The sequence below is a fragment of the Tachysurus fulvidraco genome, chromosome 4 (assembly GCF_022655615.1).
Source record: "Tachysurus fulvidraco isolate hzauxx_2018 chromosome 4, HZAU_PFXX_2.0, whole genome shotgun sequence".
NCBI lineage: Eukaryota > Metazoa > Chordata > Actinopteri > Siluriformes > Bagridae > Tachysurus > Tachysurus fulvidraco.
The window spans coordinates 3,816,067-3,829,737 of NC_062521.1; the positions used below are offsets into that span (position 1 = coordinate 3,816,067).

General features: G+C 36.8%; 2 protein-coding genes across 14 annotated transcripts in view; both read left to right on the forward strand.

Moving 5' to 3' along the window:
- Window positions 1-1,732: 1,732 nt before the first annotated feature.
- zfyve21 (zinc finger, FYVE domain containing 21) lies at window positions 1,733-7,970 on the forward strand. 3 transcript variants are annotated; one of them, XM_027165820.2, is made up of 8 exons: window positions 1,733-2,029; window positions 2,563-2,613; window positions 3,240-3,408; window positions 3,864-3,939; window positions 4,042-4,139; window positions 5,321-5,374; window positions 6,362-6,492; window positions 7,122-7,970. In XM_027165820.2, exons 1-8 carry the CDS (start codon window positions 1,904-1,906, stop codon window positions 7,155-7,157), a joined length of 741 nt encoding a protein of 246 aa, XP_027021621.2. In that variant the 5' UTR covers window positions 1,733-1,903; the 3' UTR covers window positions 7,158-7,970. The 3 variants fall into 3 exon arrangements, with proteins under 3 accessions (XP_027021621.2, XP_027021622.2, XP_027021623.2); XM_027165822.2 differs by lacking the exon at window positions 1,733-2,029 and adding an exon at window positions 2,045-2,267; XM_027165821.2 differs by lacking the exon at window positions 5,321-5,374 and having other exon boundaries at window positions 1,739-2,029.
- A 480-nt stretch (window positions 7,971-8,450) lies between these two features.
- Window positions 8,451-13,671, forward strand: part of LOC113655334 (immunoglobulin lambda-1 light chain-like) — a 42,617-nt gene continuing 37,396 nt past the window's right edge. For 7 of the 11 annotated variants that reach the window (XR_007140362.1, XR_007140364.1, XR_007140365.1 and 4 more), the window contains exons 1-6: window positions 8,452-8,611; window positions 8,725-9,013; window positions 9,294-9,337; window positions 10,076-12,027; window positions 12,190-12,236; window positions 12,654-12,796. Coding sequence is in view for 2 of the 11 variants with exons in the window: in XM_047812251.1 (XP_047668207.1) it covers window positions 8,500-8,611; window positions 8,725-9,013; window positions 9,294-9,337; window positions 10,076-10,379; window positions 13,451-13,472 (771 nt within the window). In the remaining 9 variants the exon portion in view is untranslated. Of the gene's footprint in view, window positions 8,612-8,724; window positions 9,014-9,293; window positions 9,338-10,075; window positions 12,028-12,189; window positions 12,237-12,653; window positions 12,797-13,353; window positions 13,548-13,671 lie in introns of those variants that run through there. The other 4 variants (XR_007140368.1, XR_007140361.1, XM_047812251.1 and 1 more) reach the window with 4 other exon arrangements.

Here is a 13,671-nt window from a genome sequence, read left to right on the forward strand (position 1 = left end):
TGGTCCAATGAAATACACAAGAATGACGAATATATATTAATACATTCACTTCAAGTGGGTATTAAAATATATAAACAACTATCAAGCATTCCTTTAAATTTCAAAATATATAGTATTCAAATATATAAATGTTTTATCTACAACTATCAAGTATTCCAACATATTTGTAGGAATACTTGATAGTTGTTGATTAAACATTTATATATTAATACTATATATTTTATACATTTATATATATTTTTAAACATTTATATATTTAAATATATTTTAGTTCAGCTTCAAGTTTCTTGGCATTTGGCAAGACCCGAAATGGGAGTGCAAAATAAACTCCATTATAATAAGGCCCAGCAGAGGATGTACTTTCTACGTCAATTAAGGAAGTATGTATGGTCTGCCACAGGAGCTGTTGATGCAGTCATTGAATCTGTCCTGTGCACATACATCCATCACCATTTGGTTTTGAGCAGTAAAAACAGCAGAAAAAATAATTGTTGCCCCACTGCCCACTCCCCAGGACCTGTACCATACAAGAACAAGAAACTGGGTAGGAAAAACCCTTCGCACCCTGGACACAACTGTGTCTTGCAGTTTACCAAAACTGCAAGACTCAGGAACAGTTTCTTTCCCCAGACAATCACCCTGATTAACAACTCAACATAATTATATTCCCTGTTGCATATCTATAAATACTGCATTATCAGAACCGTCAGTCATCACATCATTATCTATCTATCTATCTATCTATCTATCTATCTATCTATCTATCTATCTATCTATCTATCTATCTATCTATCTATTTTAAAATCTATTTTAATACGCATAAATTATGAACAATGTGTATTTTTTCAGAATCAGAATCAGAATCAGGTTTATTGGCCAAGTGTGTTGTTGACAGTGAAAAGTACAGACATAAATAACACTATACTATACAAGACCAGACAATACAGACGGTGAGATACAATACAGACAGTACGAGTATTACATATGAATACAGAATATTGTGCAATATTATGCTTTTTTGTACACTGTACAGCATCAGTATATGTTACACACACTACTGCTGCTGTACAGTGTACATAATATTGCACAATACTGTTATTTGCACTACCGTACACTTCTCACACTTTATGTGCATAACTGATCAGTCATATATTCTGTATATATTCTGTGTACAAAAAAAGCATAATATTGCACAATATTCTGTATTCATATGTAATACTCGTACTGTCTGTATTGTCTGGTCACCGTCTGTATTGTCTGGTCTTGTATAGTATAGTGTTATTTATGTCTGTACTTTTCACTGTCAACAACACACTTGGCCAATAAACCTGATTCTGATTCTGAAAAAAATACACATTGTTCATAATTTATGCGTATTAAAATAGATTTTAAAACAAACAAACAAACAAACAAACAAACAAATAAAATAATAAAATAATAATAATAAATCAACTTTTGAAATAATGTAACATTTAATTAGAAATTAAAATTTAAATAAGTATTTTAAAAAATTTGAATAAATATTTTGAAATGGTGAATACTGTTTGTGATTAGTTTTGATTTATAATATCACCTTATTCGTCATCCGACATCACGTTCCAAATCACTTTCTTTTATACATATAGTGCCCTAGGTAGTGTGCACTAGGTCACGAATTCGTACTCTACGTAGTAGCCAACTACAGGAAGCACGGACTCATTTGAGTTTCATCCGGTGTTCGCGTCCTAAACGGGTGTCAGTCTATTACAGAAGGTCACTACGTAGGGTGCAGACGCTACAATTCGGCGTCTTGTATAGTGAGTCTATGTAGGGAGTAGTGAAGTATTTTAGACTGAGCAAAACGCAAACCGACTAGTGTACAGTGGTCCTTCTTGCGTACGCAGATAGCAAGTGGAAAGAAAAAATGTCAGCCTTGCCTGACGGCAAAAAGCTGGTGCGAAGCCCGAGCGGACTGCGCATGGTGCCGGAGAACGGAGCTTTCAGCAGCCCGTTTTCGTTAGACGAGCCCCAGTGGGTCCCGGATAAAGAGGTAAAAACGACGTGGCATGACGGACTGGACTTCTTTGGGCGTTGTTGTTTTGCTAATTCGAATTAGCACCGTTTGTTCCGTCAGCTCGTCTTAGCAGAAACTTTGGTTTAAACCGAGATTTTGCTTGTTTTTGCCTCATTAGCTAACTAAGCAGTTTATTATTTACATCTATAATTGGTGTCTAAAGTGTGACGTTTCGTCCAATTCCTGTATATATTCACAGCATAAGATAATTCAGGTGAATAGAAGCTTTATAAATCGTGTGATTTACGTGAAAAAACAGCAGTCGTTTGAAAATCTTTTGCAAGTACAATGTTGGGGTATTTAAACTGTGTTGACAAGCAAGGGGTTCTGCGCATGCGCACTCCGCTTAAGAAGAAACCACATTCATTCAGCTGGTTTTTGTTTTTGTTTGTTTTTGTGGTGCCTTCAGATATAACATGGGGAAACAGATAGATAGATAGATTGATAGATTGATTGATTGATTGATTGATTGATTGATTGATTCACCAGCCTCTTATTGTCTGTTTCAGTGTCCCAGATGCATGCAGTGTGACACAAAATTTGACTTCATCACCAGAAAGGTATGTAGTAAAAGGATTGTACTTAGTTTTCTTCTGTCATGTGTCATGTCCATGCAGAGTGGACTGGTTTCTCTGCTGCTTCCTGTTGCATAACTCTGTTCTGTTTTGTAATCTTGTGACATTCTATTTTTTGTCCTTTTTTATTTTTTTATCCCTTTGCTACGTGCATGTTTGTAACATTGGCTATATCACGTCTGAAATAATCTTTTAAGTTCCTGTTTATGTGTGTTTGTGTAAAATATCGTCTTACGTGATTATGTAGTAACAGCAGTTAGGCGGCTATGTGCATTGATGTATATAGACAGCATTATAGACAGTCACATGAATCACCAAGTTACAAGTGAATAAGCCACTATCTACATTTATACTTTATTATTATATCTATGTAAATACCTTATTGTGAATAAATGTTGTAGATGTTGTTGCGTAGTAGTTAAGGTGTTGGATTATCAATCAGAAGGTTGTGAGTTTGATTCCCACTTCCACCAGGCTGCCACTGATGGGCCCCTGAGCCCTCAATTGTTTAAAAAAAGTGTTAGTTTCTCTGGATAAGGGCATCTGCTAAATGTTGGAAATGTAAATGTCACAAGTTACAGGTTTGAGATGTTTCATTTGTGCATCCTCAGCACCACTGTCGAAGATGTGGCCGGTGTTTCTGTGATAAATGCTGCAGTAAGAAAGTGGCCTTGCCCAGGATGTGCTTTGTAGATCCAGTCAGGCAGTGCAGGGACTGCGGCCTCGTCTCACAGAAAGAACTCGACTTCTACGACAAACAGCTCAAAGTGCTTACCGCAGGTGAGACTGACCGAATGTACGTTCTCATGGTCACACTGGTTTAAAAGGAAATCTTTTCTTCTACACATTTCTATGCCCATGGTTTAAACTTTTGAACTGTTGTGCAGTTCAATGAGTAATTTATTAACTGTCCATGTACCGATGTGTATTGGGATTTTTAGTCTAAATTCCATGAAATGTGGTAGAAAACATCCAGCCTTCTTGCCTAGGAGACAGCAAATGTAATAAAAGTTATATACTTTGTAATATATTTTGGCTCCTATCTCACGGTCAAGCATGGTGGTTTGAGCATCAGGGCTTCATGTCTGTGCAAACTCACTATTAATATCCACTCATAATCAAGGGTTCTGTGTTTATTTTGAGTTGTGTCCTGATGGCAGCTGACAGAAGATCACTGACATGCAATGTATGAAATGTACTCGGTGAATCTTGTTCTAATGATTTGTCTACCTTAGGAGGCACCTTCCTGGTCACACTAGGCTTCTCAGAGAAATCGGAGACCATGGTGTGCCGTCTGTCAAATAACCACAGGTACAAATGTACATGCACAGATATACAAAACAAGTACATTTAACTGTAGAATGGCTTTAAAAATTATGTTTTTGTTTTTTTTTTTACCTTGTCTTTAATCAGATATCTGTTCCTGGATGGAGAAAGCCATTTTGAGGTGGAGTTGTCACGGATCTCCACCATGCAGGTGCTGACAGAGACAGAAGGCTCGGCCCCAGGAGGTAAGGGCGTCTGGATAAGAGCGTCTGCCAAATTGTGTACATGTAAGGATCAGGCCCCGGGTTGAGTCATTTGGTTTACTCAAAAGCTCTGTGCGGGATAGTGACAAACGTTTGTAATGTTATCAATATTTCTGATAATACAAAGGATTATAGCGCCCTTTTTTAGTAGATCTGTTTTCTATATGTTTTATACATAAGGCTTATCCAGGGACATTATAGCAAACCCTCAAAGGCATTGGGCACTTGCTGTTATGTGGGGTGTTATTACAGAAACAAAAACTTTTAATCACCCTGGCACGCTGGCCTTATTTCTTCCTAACCTTGGGGGTTGTTGACATTTACACTTAACAGTTGTTTGATGTGAAAACTGAGCTTGCTGTGACTAATGATGTTTAATAGGGCATAACATAAAATAATAATTTGTGGATCAAATAATTAGAGCAGTCCTTTTTGCATGTTTTCCTTTCCGTTTGCTTTGCAGAATATAAGAACGGTTTGTGATCGTCAGTGAATTAATGTTCTTGCGCCCCCGTGTGGTATAAGAATGTTTACAAGTGGTGCGTCGTCTCACGAGTCTTGACTGAAAGAATGAAGAAGCTGACCATTGAAATTAGGTGTAGATAATAATATTAATAAAAAACAAACAAACAAAAAAACAAACAACATTGAAGTTATCCAGTTCCTTGAACTGCTCAAAAATCTGTAAAAATGCAATATTTCATTTTGCATACGCGTAGTACATCTAATCTCCTCTTTGGAAAGTTTTCCAAAGAGCTAAACCACAGTATTAGTCTCCACGTTGAGAGAACTTCCAGTCTAAAAGCTATCTGGCTTCCAGACACCACACAGTCGTCGATTTAGAAAGTAATGTGTCGCTCCTGTTCAAGCGAACGTGAGTCAGCACAGCTCTGTGCAGTCCGTTTAACTTTGCTGAAATGGTGTGCACGTGTGACAACCTGTTTATTATTATATATCGTTTTATTCAGAAAAAACATATTATATTGTCCTAATCTTTAGAGTTAACTGCTTCAGGACTGAAATGACACTGATGTACACTAATCCTGTGTGCACTTCTTTACAGGAAAGAGAAAGCTTTGTGAATGTATTAACATTTCTTGCGCTTGTTTGTTTTTATTGTTTTCTCTGGGCTGCTTGATGCCTCCTTTCTTTTCTGGGCCCAGAGAAAGATATTCATACTTACACCACTCTGCTGGACAGTCAATATATATCAGAAGGTTAGCATCTCTTTCTGTCTTTCTTCCTCTGTTCCTTTTGTTACCCAAATCTTGCTTGTATGTTTCTGTTGCTTTGAAACGGCTTAAAAGGCAAACATCTTAAAAGTCTGTTGTGCCTGACTTGCATGGTATTAATGATGTTTTGTCACACGACTCGTCTACATAAACCCATTATCACGGCTTGTCCATTAATGGGTTTGGTGTCCTAGACCACTTCCTCGCTTATCAATAATGCAATGGCACGAATCTTTACCACATGTTGCTGCAGTAATTACGGGGAGTGATGCTGTAGCTGTCTCATGAAACACCAGCCTAGTGAAACTGACGAACACAAGGACATTTCCAGGAGCATCAAGTAGCTTAAATATGCTGCGCTTTAATATCTAACGTCTTAATGTAGTTTCAAAGGGAAAAAAAATAACCCTGTACATTTTTATCGATTTTTATTTTTTAAATATGATGCGCCACGTCTCTTCTGATTTGCATATCAGAAACGTGATTGGCTTTTATATGTCAAGATGCTATAAGACCTTTGCGTCCTTTATCCAGTATGATCTTCCAGTGCAAAACCTCAGCATGCCAAAACTATTACCACCCCTAGGCTTGGCGTTTAGTGCAAAAGTTTGTGCACCCTTAAGCCAAAATCAGTAGAAATATTAATTTAAATGACCTTTTTAGTTACTTAACGGAAACCTAATAATAACTAACCACCTTCGCTTAAGTAGTTGGCTGCAGTATTTATAAATGACAAAATGCTAAAAGCTTTCTTCTTTTAAAAAGAACTTTAGTATAATATACTCTACCGCCATCACTGCCTTGTAATGTGACTGCAGTGCGTGCTGTAAACCCTGATATTGAGTCGTTCTGGTGTGGTACTGTACATGCTTCATCAGTCCGTGTCAGACTTTTTTTGTTACCTTTTTTTTTTTGCTATTTAAATTTAAAACAATTTCAGGACTAATCTCTGCCCTCTGTACTCTTACACAGGAGGTTTGTCTCGTGCCACAGGCATGCTGCTGCACTATAAGCCTCCGGGCTCGCAGGACTCTCAGCAACTCCGCATGGAGGCAGCCGACGACAAGAAGAGCGCCTCCTCCTGGCTTGTTGCCATGCACAAGGTAAGTGTTTTTAGCTGTCTAGATCATTAAGGGATCTCCTGAAAGTACAGATCACAGAATCAATGCCATCGGAATAGCAGAGATTTTCTGGGCAGCTTTTTCTTTACACAGGTGTGTAGTACACGTCGAGGAGATGACGGTGCGAAGCGTTAATTTGCTCTCGGTGCATCAGTCGTAGGAAACCTGATCATAAAGGAGCAAAATTAATGGCACCTGTCAAGAAAATAATCTCACACATGGAGTGATATTTGGTGCATGTGATATAGTTTTGGATTGTTATTATTATAAGTAGTAGTAATGTTTTGATCCAAAGTATCGATTGTGTACATTTTTATGCTGATTGCAGTAGATTGCAGTTAATTAATCCTAGCAGTATAGAAGATTAATTACACGTGTAATGTTTCATAAAATATGTATATATTTTTTTTAAATTATTAATAAGCAAATTTGTATATAAAATAATACACTGAAACAGGAAAGAAGTTTCATCAGCTGATTTCAGGCAGTTTGTAATTATTTAAAAAAAAAGAATCATTCTTCAGAACATGATGTCTGATTGCTGTCCTATTAGTATCCCTCTTGTACAGTTTCTTCTTCAGTGCCGTGATTTTATCTCTGTTCATGAACAGGCTACCAAACTGCTGTACGAGTCAAGGGACCAGTGAAATAACTGCAGTAAAGTCCCAGAGCTTACAGAGGACCAGGAGGAGTGTCGAGACCAAGAGAGAAGGACGCGCTCGCTTTTGTTAGAAACTCACAAGTACTCCACAACGCCTACTTGCTTTCTATCGGACCTCTGCTTTCCGCTTTCCCTTATGGATTTAACGGATCGGTCATGTGACTTGTCCGTGGCTCCAATAGGGTGGACCAAGTTAACCATTGATTCTAATGCAATGTGTATATATGATGTAAAGGATGTATGCACATGTACTACAGTGAAAACGTTCATGTTGGGTCTCACACATGATTTATCCTTTTTTTTTTCTTCTCAGAATTACATCAAATATTCCTATTTTAACACATATATACTGTCTGTATATCCATATTTACTTTTTACTGCCAGTATATTCACTCGTAAATCTTTGTAACAGTGCCTCCAGTTCACCTGTACACACTACAGCAAGCAGTTCATTCGAATATTTCTGCTTTTTAACCAAGTATCTGTATGTCGTTGTTTTCCAAGTGCTCGATTACACTACAGTTCATCCCCGGTAATGTAAATGAAGCAATTTCCAAGAAACTCCTCTTTGTGCTCTCTGTACAAGGTTTTCTCACAAATCCATGGTCAGTATTCAGAAAACAGAACATTTGAGGTCTTTCTGTTTTCCCCCTTAAAATAAAATCCGTTTTTTTTTGTAAAGCAAATGTGTCGTAATACAAATTTGTTTACAAATCTGTGCATGGTATGTGTGTATATGTACACACGTTTTTTTTTCTTTGTTTCTTAATTGCTGATTAAATCAGTTGTTTGTAACCTATATATTTGTCTGGATTTTTTTTTTTGTTCTACTTTGTCAGATTATTCTCAGGTTTTATATGATGATAAATAACCTTCTGTGCTTTTAATTGAAATAAAAATGAATGAATTAAAACGATGAAATGTGTAATTATGATCATGAGGTTTTTTACATTGCAAAATACAAAATACTGATATCCGGTCTTTAGTAGTGTAGTGAGTAACTAGTAGAGATTTTTTTTTTTTTAATGTAGTAATTAAATGCTAGAAGCACGAGGTTTAGTGTACGGATGCTTTGTTAGTTCACACATCTGTCGAAATTTCATACCGAAACCTGAGTTCTATAGATGGATTCCTGAGAGAGAAGATTTACATAATTTCCAATCATGCACTTTTTTTCACACGCATCATTTCTCGTAATGCTTGAGCTCCTTTCCTGTGTGTGTGTGTGTGTGTGTGTGTGTGTGTGTGTGTGTGTGTGTGTGTGTGTGTGTGTGTGTGTGTGTGTGTGTGTGTGTGTGCGAGCTGCGTCTCTTCATAAGGACCCTCGTATGACCGGGAGTCTGTGTCTTGCCCTGAAGATTAATCTTTGGTCCTTTCTGTCCCATCTCTGGAAGAGCATCATGATCCTCAAGACTCTGATTCTTCTCATCACTCTTCCTGGTGAGGTTGTTTTATCAGTCCTGATTTTGAGATCTAACATGATGTTTATGTAAAGAGAATAAGATTTCCTTTGGTTAATATGATTGATTTGATCAGAATGTGTTCTTTTCCAGCAGGTTTGGAGAGTCTTGTGCTTACACAGGACAAAGCGATGCCTGCAAAACAAGGAGAGAATGTGAAGATTTCCTGCAAATCAGATGCCAATAGAGATTATGCTTTAACATGGTACCAGCAAAAACCAGGACAAGCTCCAAAGTTCTTGCTTGTTGATAGCACCAGAGCGAGCGGACTGCCGAGTCGATTCACTTACAGTGGATCAGGAACCCAAGAATATCTGCATATTAACGGTGTTCAGGCTGAAGATGAAGCCGTTTATTACTGTGCTTGCCATGGTTGTGGAACTGGCACAGTGCTGCAGTTTAAGGATCCTCTCATACAAAAACCCCAACATGACTTAAACTGGACATAAATCAGTCTAAAACACTCCCAGTTCTACACACACACACACTGTAGTGTTCAGTATGATCACCATCACGAGTTCTGCACCACTTCCTGTCCCACTTATGGTCATTTTGTCCTGTTTAGTGTCTTTAGATTCTGTACTCGTGATAACTGAAGTGTTCAGCATGAGCAGAAACTGAGCTACGACCCTGAGGTTTTTGTACTAGGCTCTAACACTGTGTGGCTCTCCTACATTTTTCGGTGGCGGCACTGAAGTGACTTTTGGTAAGTTAAATCTTCTTTGTGTTCACTTTTAACTACAGATATTTTACGTCCATCTGAACAAAAACAACTGTTACAAATAAATCATTAAATACTGTCATAAATGTGATAAATATAAATAGTGCACACAATTATCATACCCAATATTCAAAGTTTTTTTTAAAATATATAATTATAATAATATATAATTATAATTTATTATTTTCCAAATAAGCTTTTAAATTCCAAACAACTGCAAAAAAAAAAAAATAAATAAAAATTACAACAAAATTGGGAAATGCTAAAAGTATGAGTTTGCTTATTATTATTATTATTATTATTATTATTATTATTATTATTATTATTATTATTATTATATTAGTGGTAGTGTAATTGCATTATTTTATATTTTTGCATAAGGATTCCCCACCATTAATATGTGCATGTATTTTTACAATTACATTTTAGTTTACTTAGAAATAAAACATTTTCTGTAATTTAAAAAAAACTGAAATTTGCAGCTTAAAAAAAAAAATTGTCAGAATGGAGACTCCAAAAAAGTGGAGACGACTTCTACTGTATGAACGTAAAAAAGTCACCTCACACAAAATACACATGGTTTAATCAGTTGATGTGGAGCGTCTGCTATTTAAGTCCCTGTGTAAAGATGTTACTTGACCAAACAGATTCGAGAAAATAATATAAAAGAATAATATTGTGTTTATGATTTTTTTTATTATTTTCTCTCTGTGTCTCCTCCAGATATTAAATCTCCCCCGTCCCTCGTTCTGCTGGCTCCCTCTCAGACTCAGTCGTCAGGTGATGAGGTCAGGGTGGTTTGTCTGGCACAGGGTTTCCGTCCTGATAGCGCCACTCTGTCCTGGTCCGATAACGAAAACGCCGTAGCTGGTACCGAGGTACAGACGAGTTCGTCTCTGCGTCAATCTGATGGCACCTTCATCAAATTCAGCACTCTGAAACTCAGCCCAGAGCGCTGGAGCTCAGGACGAACCTACACGTGCCACGTGAACCACCTGGCTCTGTCAGCACCACTGAGTCAGAGCACCAGTGCTGAAAAGTGCAGCTAGACAAGCTGGAGAAACGGATGTGCTGCATGTAGGGATGTGATCTTCAGCACAGAGACAGGAGAAAGCGATTAAACCATACAGTTTAAGAACAGCTGCTTCCTTCTCTTCATGTCTCAGTGTTTTCTGCACTTCTGCTTCTTTTAGAGACCATGTAGAATACTTCATGTTCTTGTAGGTGCTTCGCTCATCACAAACGTTTTCCTCAATAAAATGATCATAAGAGACAAACTGATGTGTGGAATTCTGTAACATATCTGAAACCTGTTTGAACATGAATTCATTTAATCAGTTTAACTAAACTCATGCATAAAAGTACAAAAAGAAATAGACTTTAAAAGACGATATTGAAATATTTGTTTTCTTCTTTAGTTTATTTACCCCCTGTGTCAAAAACACAACATTTAAAAGTGTGCTATTAATCATCCCAGTCAGAATAACACTGAGTATTCCTTCAGTTCTGCCGAGTTTATTAAGAAACCAAATACAAAGAAAGCAGAGTCACTAGAAGCTATTGATGATACAGAAGCTGTAAAATCCATATTATTGATAATTCCTTATTAAAAACAATAGAATTTGCACCTATTGAATAATTAGATTTCGTATTTAATCGTTACTTTATTAATCGAAGATCAACGTCTCATCAGTACAAACAAGCGTCTAAATGATATCCATAAGTCTTGTATTTATTACTTCAAAATGAACAGCTTTTATGGTACGTTGTTCATTTTTAAATGATTTTTGATTAGAGTTTTATTATTAAATTATCTTTTGGAATCCCAAGAGATCTCATTTACATCCAGTTTCTGTTTAAGTTCCTTTTTTTTAACTGCTCTCTGGTCATCAGGTTTCACTCTTTCTCTCACTTCTTGATTCAGTCAGTAAGGAATAAACTCTTGGGGATGTGATGTTACAGGCAAATAATCATGAAGCTGCACGACTCCTGTTACTCTAAAGCTGATTCTTTTCCAATAACAACATGACCTAAAGTGTTTTATTCCCCTTATTTTACACCAATTTGACAACAACGGATGTATCAATGTGCTTTTTCTTTCAGCTTTATATTACAGTGATGAATCACAGCAGCTAGAAACACTCGTTCCTTCATCGGTTTTATTTCTCTCTCTTTTGAACTTAAGACAACAAGCATAAATTTTTAATGTCAGAAAAACCTTTGGCCTATTTTTCAGACCAGCTGATTTGCCCATTGCATTAAGAATGAGGTTTATGTGGTAAATAGCTGCTGAAAAAAATCCCCTTTTAAATTTTTTTAAATATTTGGTAAGGTTATTGATGGCTGATTTAAATCTAAAAGTCGTGCAGTATAAGAAAGTCAATGCAAATGTCTTGCACTTTGTTAATGTAAAGTTCTGTATGTGTGTGTGTGTGTGTGTGTGTGTGTGTGTGTGTGTGTGTGTGTGTGTCTCTGTGTGAGTGTGTACGCTCATGGAGGTGTGTTTTCTGTGAGTTCCTGTTGTCACCCTCCCTTTAAAACAGCAGAGTTTTGAGTTCGAGCAGCTCGACTTTGCTCTCAAAAGAAACCCGAGTCTTTTCTCTTGACCTTTATAGACCCGAACACGATGATCCTCAACACCGTTTCCCTCACCGCCATCTTGCTCACGCTGACAGGTAACGTTACTCACAATTTAAACACACTTTCTAGTGCAAAATCTTTAAACAATTCAGCTTAGTCTGAAGATGGAGTTCATCGTAATCTCATGTGAGTTCTGAACTTTAACAGTGCTGGACTGGAACAATGTAGGAATGAAAGTGTTCTGTTTGTGTGAACAGGTTTGAAAGCGCTCGTGTTGACACAGGAGAAGGCGATATCTGTTCAGGTTGGGCAAAATGTCAAGATTCTCTGTTCACCCAGTGAAAGTAGCTGGGCTTTAACATGGTACCAGCAAAAACCAGGACAAGCTCCAAAGTTCTTGCTCATTGATAGCACCAGAGCGAGCGGTCTGCCGAGTCGATTCACTTACAGTGAATCAGGATCCCAAGAATATCTGCATATTAACGGTGTTCAGGCTGAAGATGAAGCCGTTTATTACTGTGCTTGCCCTAACTGTGGAACTGGCACAGTGCTGCAGTTTAACGATCCTCTCATACAAAAACCCCAACACAACTTAAACTGAACATAAATCAGTCTAAAACACTCCCAGTTCTATACACACACACTGTAGTGTTCAGTATGATCACCACCACGAGTTCTGCACCACTTCCTGTCCCACTTACGGTCATTTTGTCCTGTTTAGTGTCTTTAGATTCTGTAGTCGTGATGACTGAAGTGTTCAGCATGAGCAGGAACAGTGAGCTACAACCCTGAGGTTTTTGTACTAGGCTCTAACACTGTGTGGCTCTGCTACAGTTTTCGGTGGCGGCACTGAAGTGACTTTTGGTAAGTTAAATCTTCTTTGTGTTCACTTTTAACTATATTTTACATCCATCTGAACAAAAACAACTGTTACAAATAAATAATTAAATACTGTCAGAAATGTGATAAATATAAATAGTGCACACAATTTTCATACCCAATATTCAAAGTTTTTTTTTCAAAGATAAATAGTTTAATATTTGTTTTATAATTTATTATTTTACAAATGAGCTTTTAAATTCCAAACAACTGCAAATAAATAAAGAAATAAAGAATCAAAACAAAAAATACTATAAAACAAAATTGAGAAATGCTAAAAGTATGAGTTTTCTTCTTCTTCTTCTTCTTCTTCTTCTTCTTCTTCTTCTTCTTCTTCTTCTTATTATTATTATTATTATTATTATTATTAATAATAATAATAATGATAATAATTTTTCTTCTTCTTCTTATAATAATAATAATAATAATAATAATAATAATAATAATAAGAAGAAGAAGAAGAAGAAGAAGAAGAAGAAGAAAACTCATACTTTTAGCATTTCTCAATTTATTTTATAAATTTGTTTGCATTTGTTTTATAGTATTTTTGTTTTGTTTTGAAGAGCGCTGGAGCTCAGGACGAACCTACACGTGCCACGTGAACCACCTGGCTTTGTCAGCACCACTGAGTCAGAGCACCAGTGCTGAAAAGTGCAGCTAGACAAGCTGGAGAAACGGATGTGCTGCATGTAGGGATGTGATCTTCAGCACAGAGACAGGATAGCTGGAATATTATTTAAAACAAACAAACAAACAAACAAAAAAAAACCCCTTTAGTTCATGTTTCTGTGCTCTTCTGCTGCTCCTTTAATATCTCCATTGAGCATTTTCCAAGTTTGTATTCTGTAGTCTTTTTATGC

What these genes read in the sequence shown, in the direction of transcription:
- zfyve21 (XM_027165820.2), top strand. Translation starts at nt 1,904, where the DNA reads ATGTCAGCCTTGCCTGACGGCAAAAAGCTGGTGCGAAGCCCGAGCGGA. An exon ending in CGTCTGTCAAATAACCACAG is followed by an intron (nt 3,940 to 4,041) that starts GTACAAATGTAC and finishes GTCTTTAATCAG; the next exon opens with ATATCTGTTCCTGGATGGAG. An exon ending in CAGTCAATATATATCAGAAG is followed by an intron (nt 5,375 to 6,361) that starts GTTAGCATCTCT and finishes ACTCTTACACAG; the next exon opens with GAGGTTTGTCTCGTGCCACA.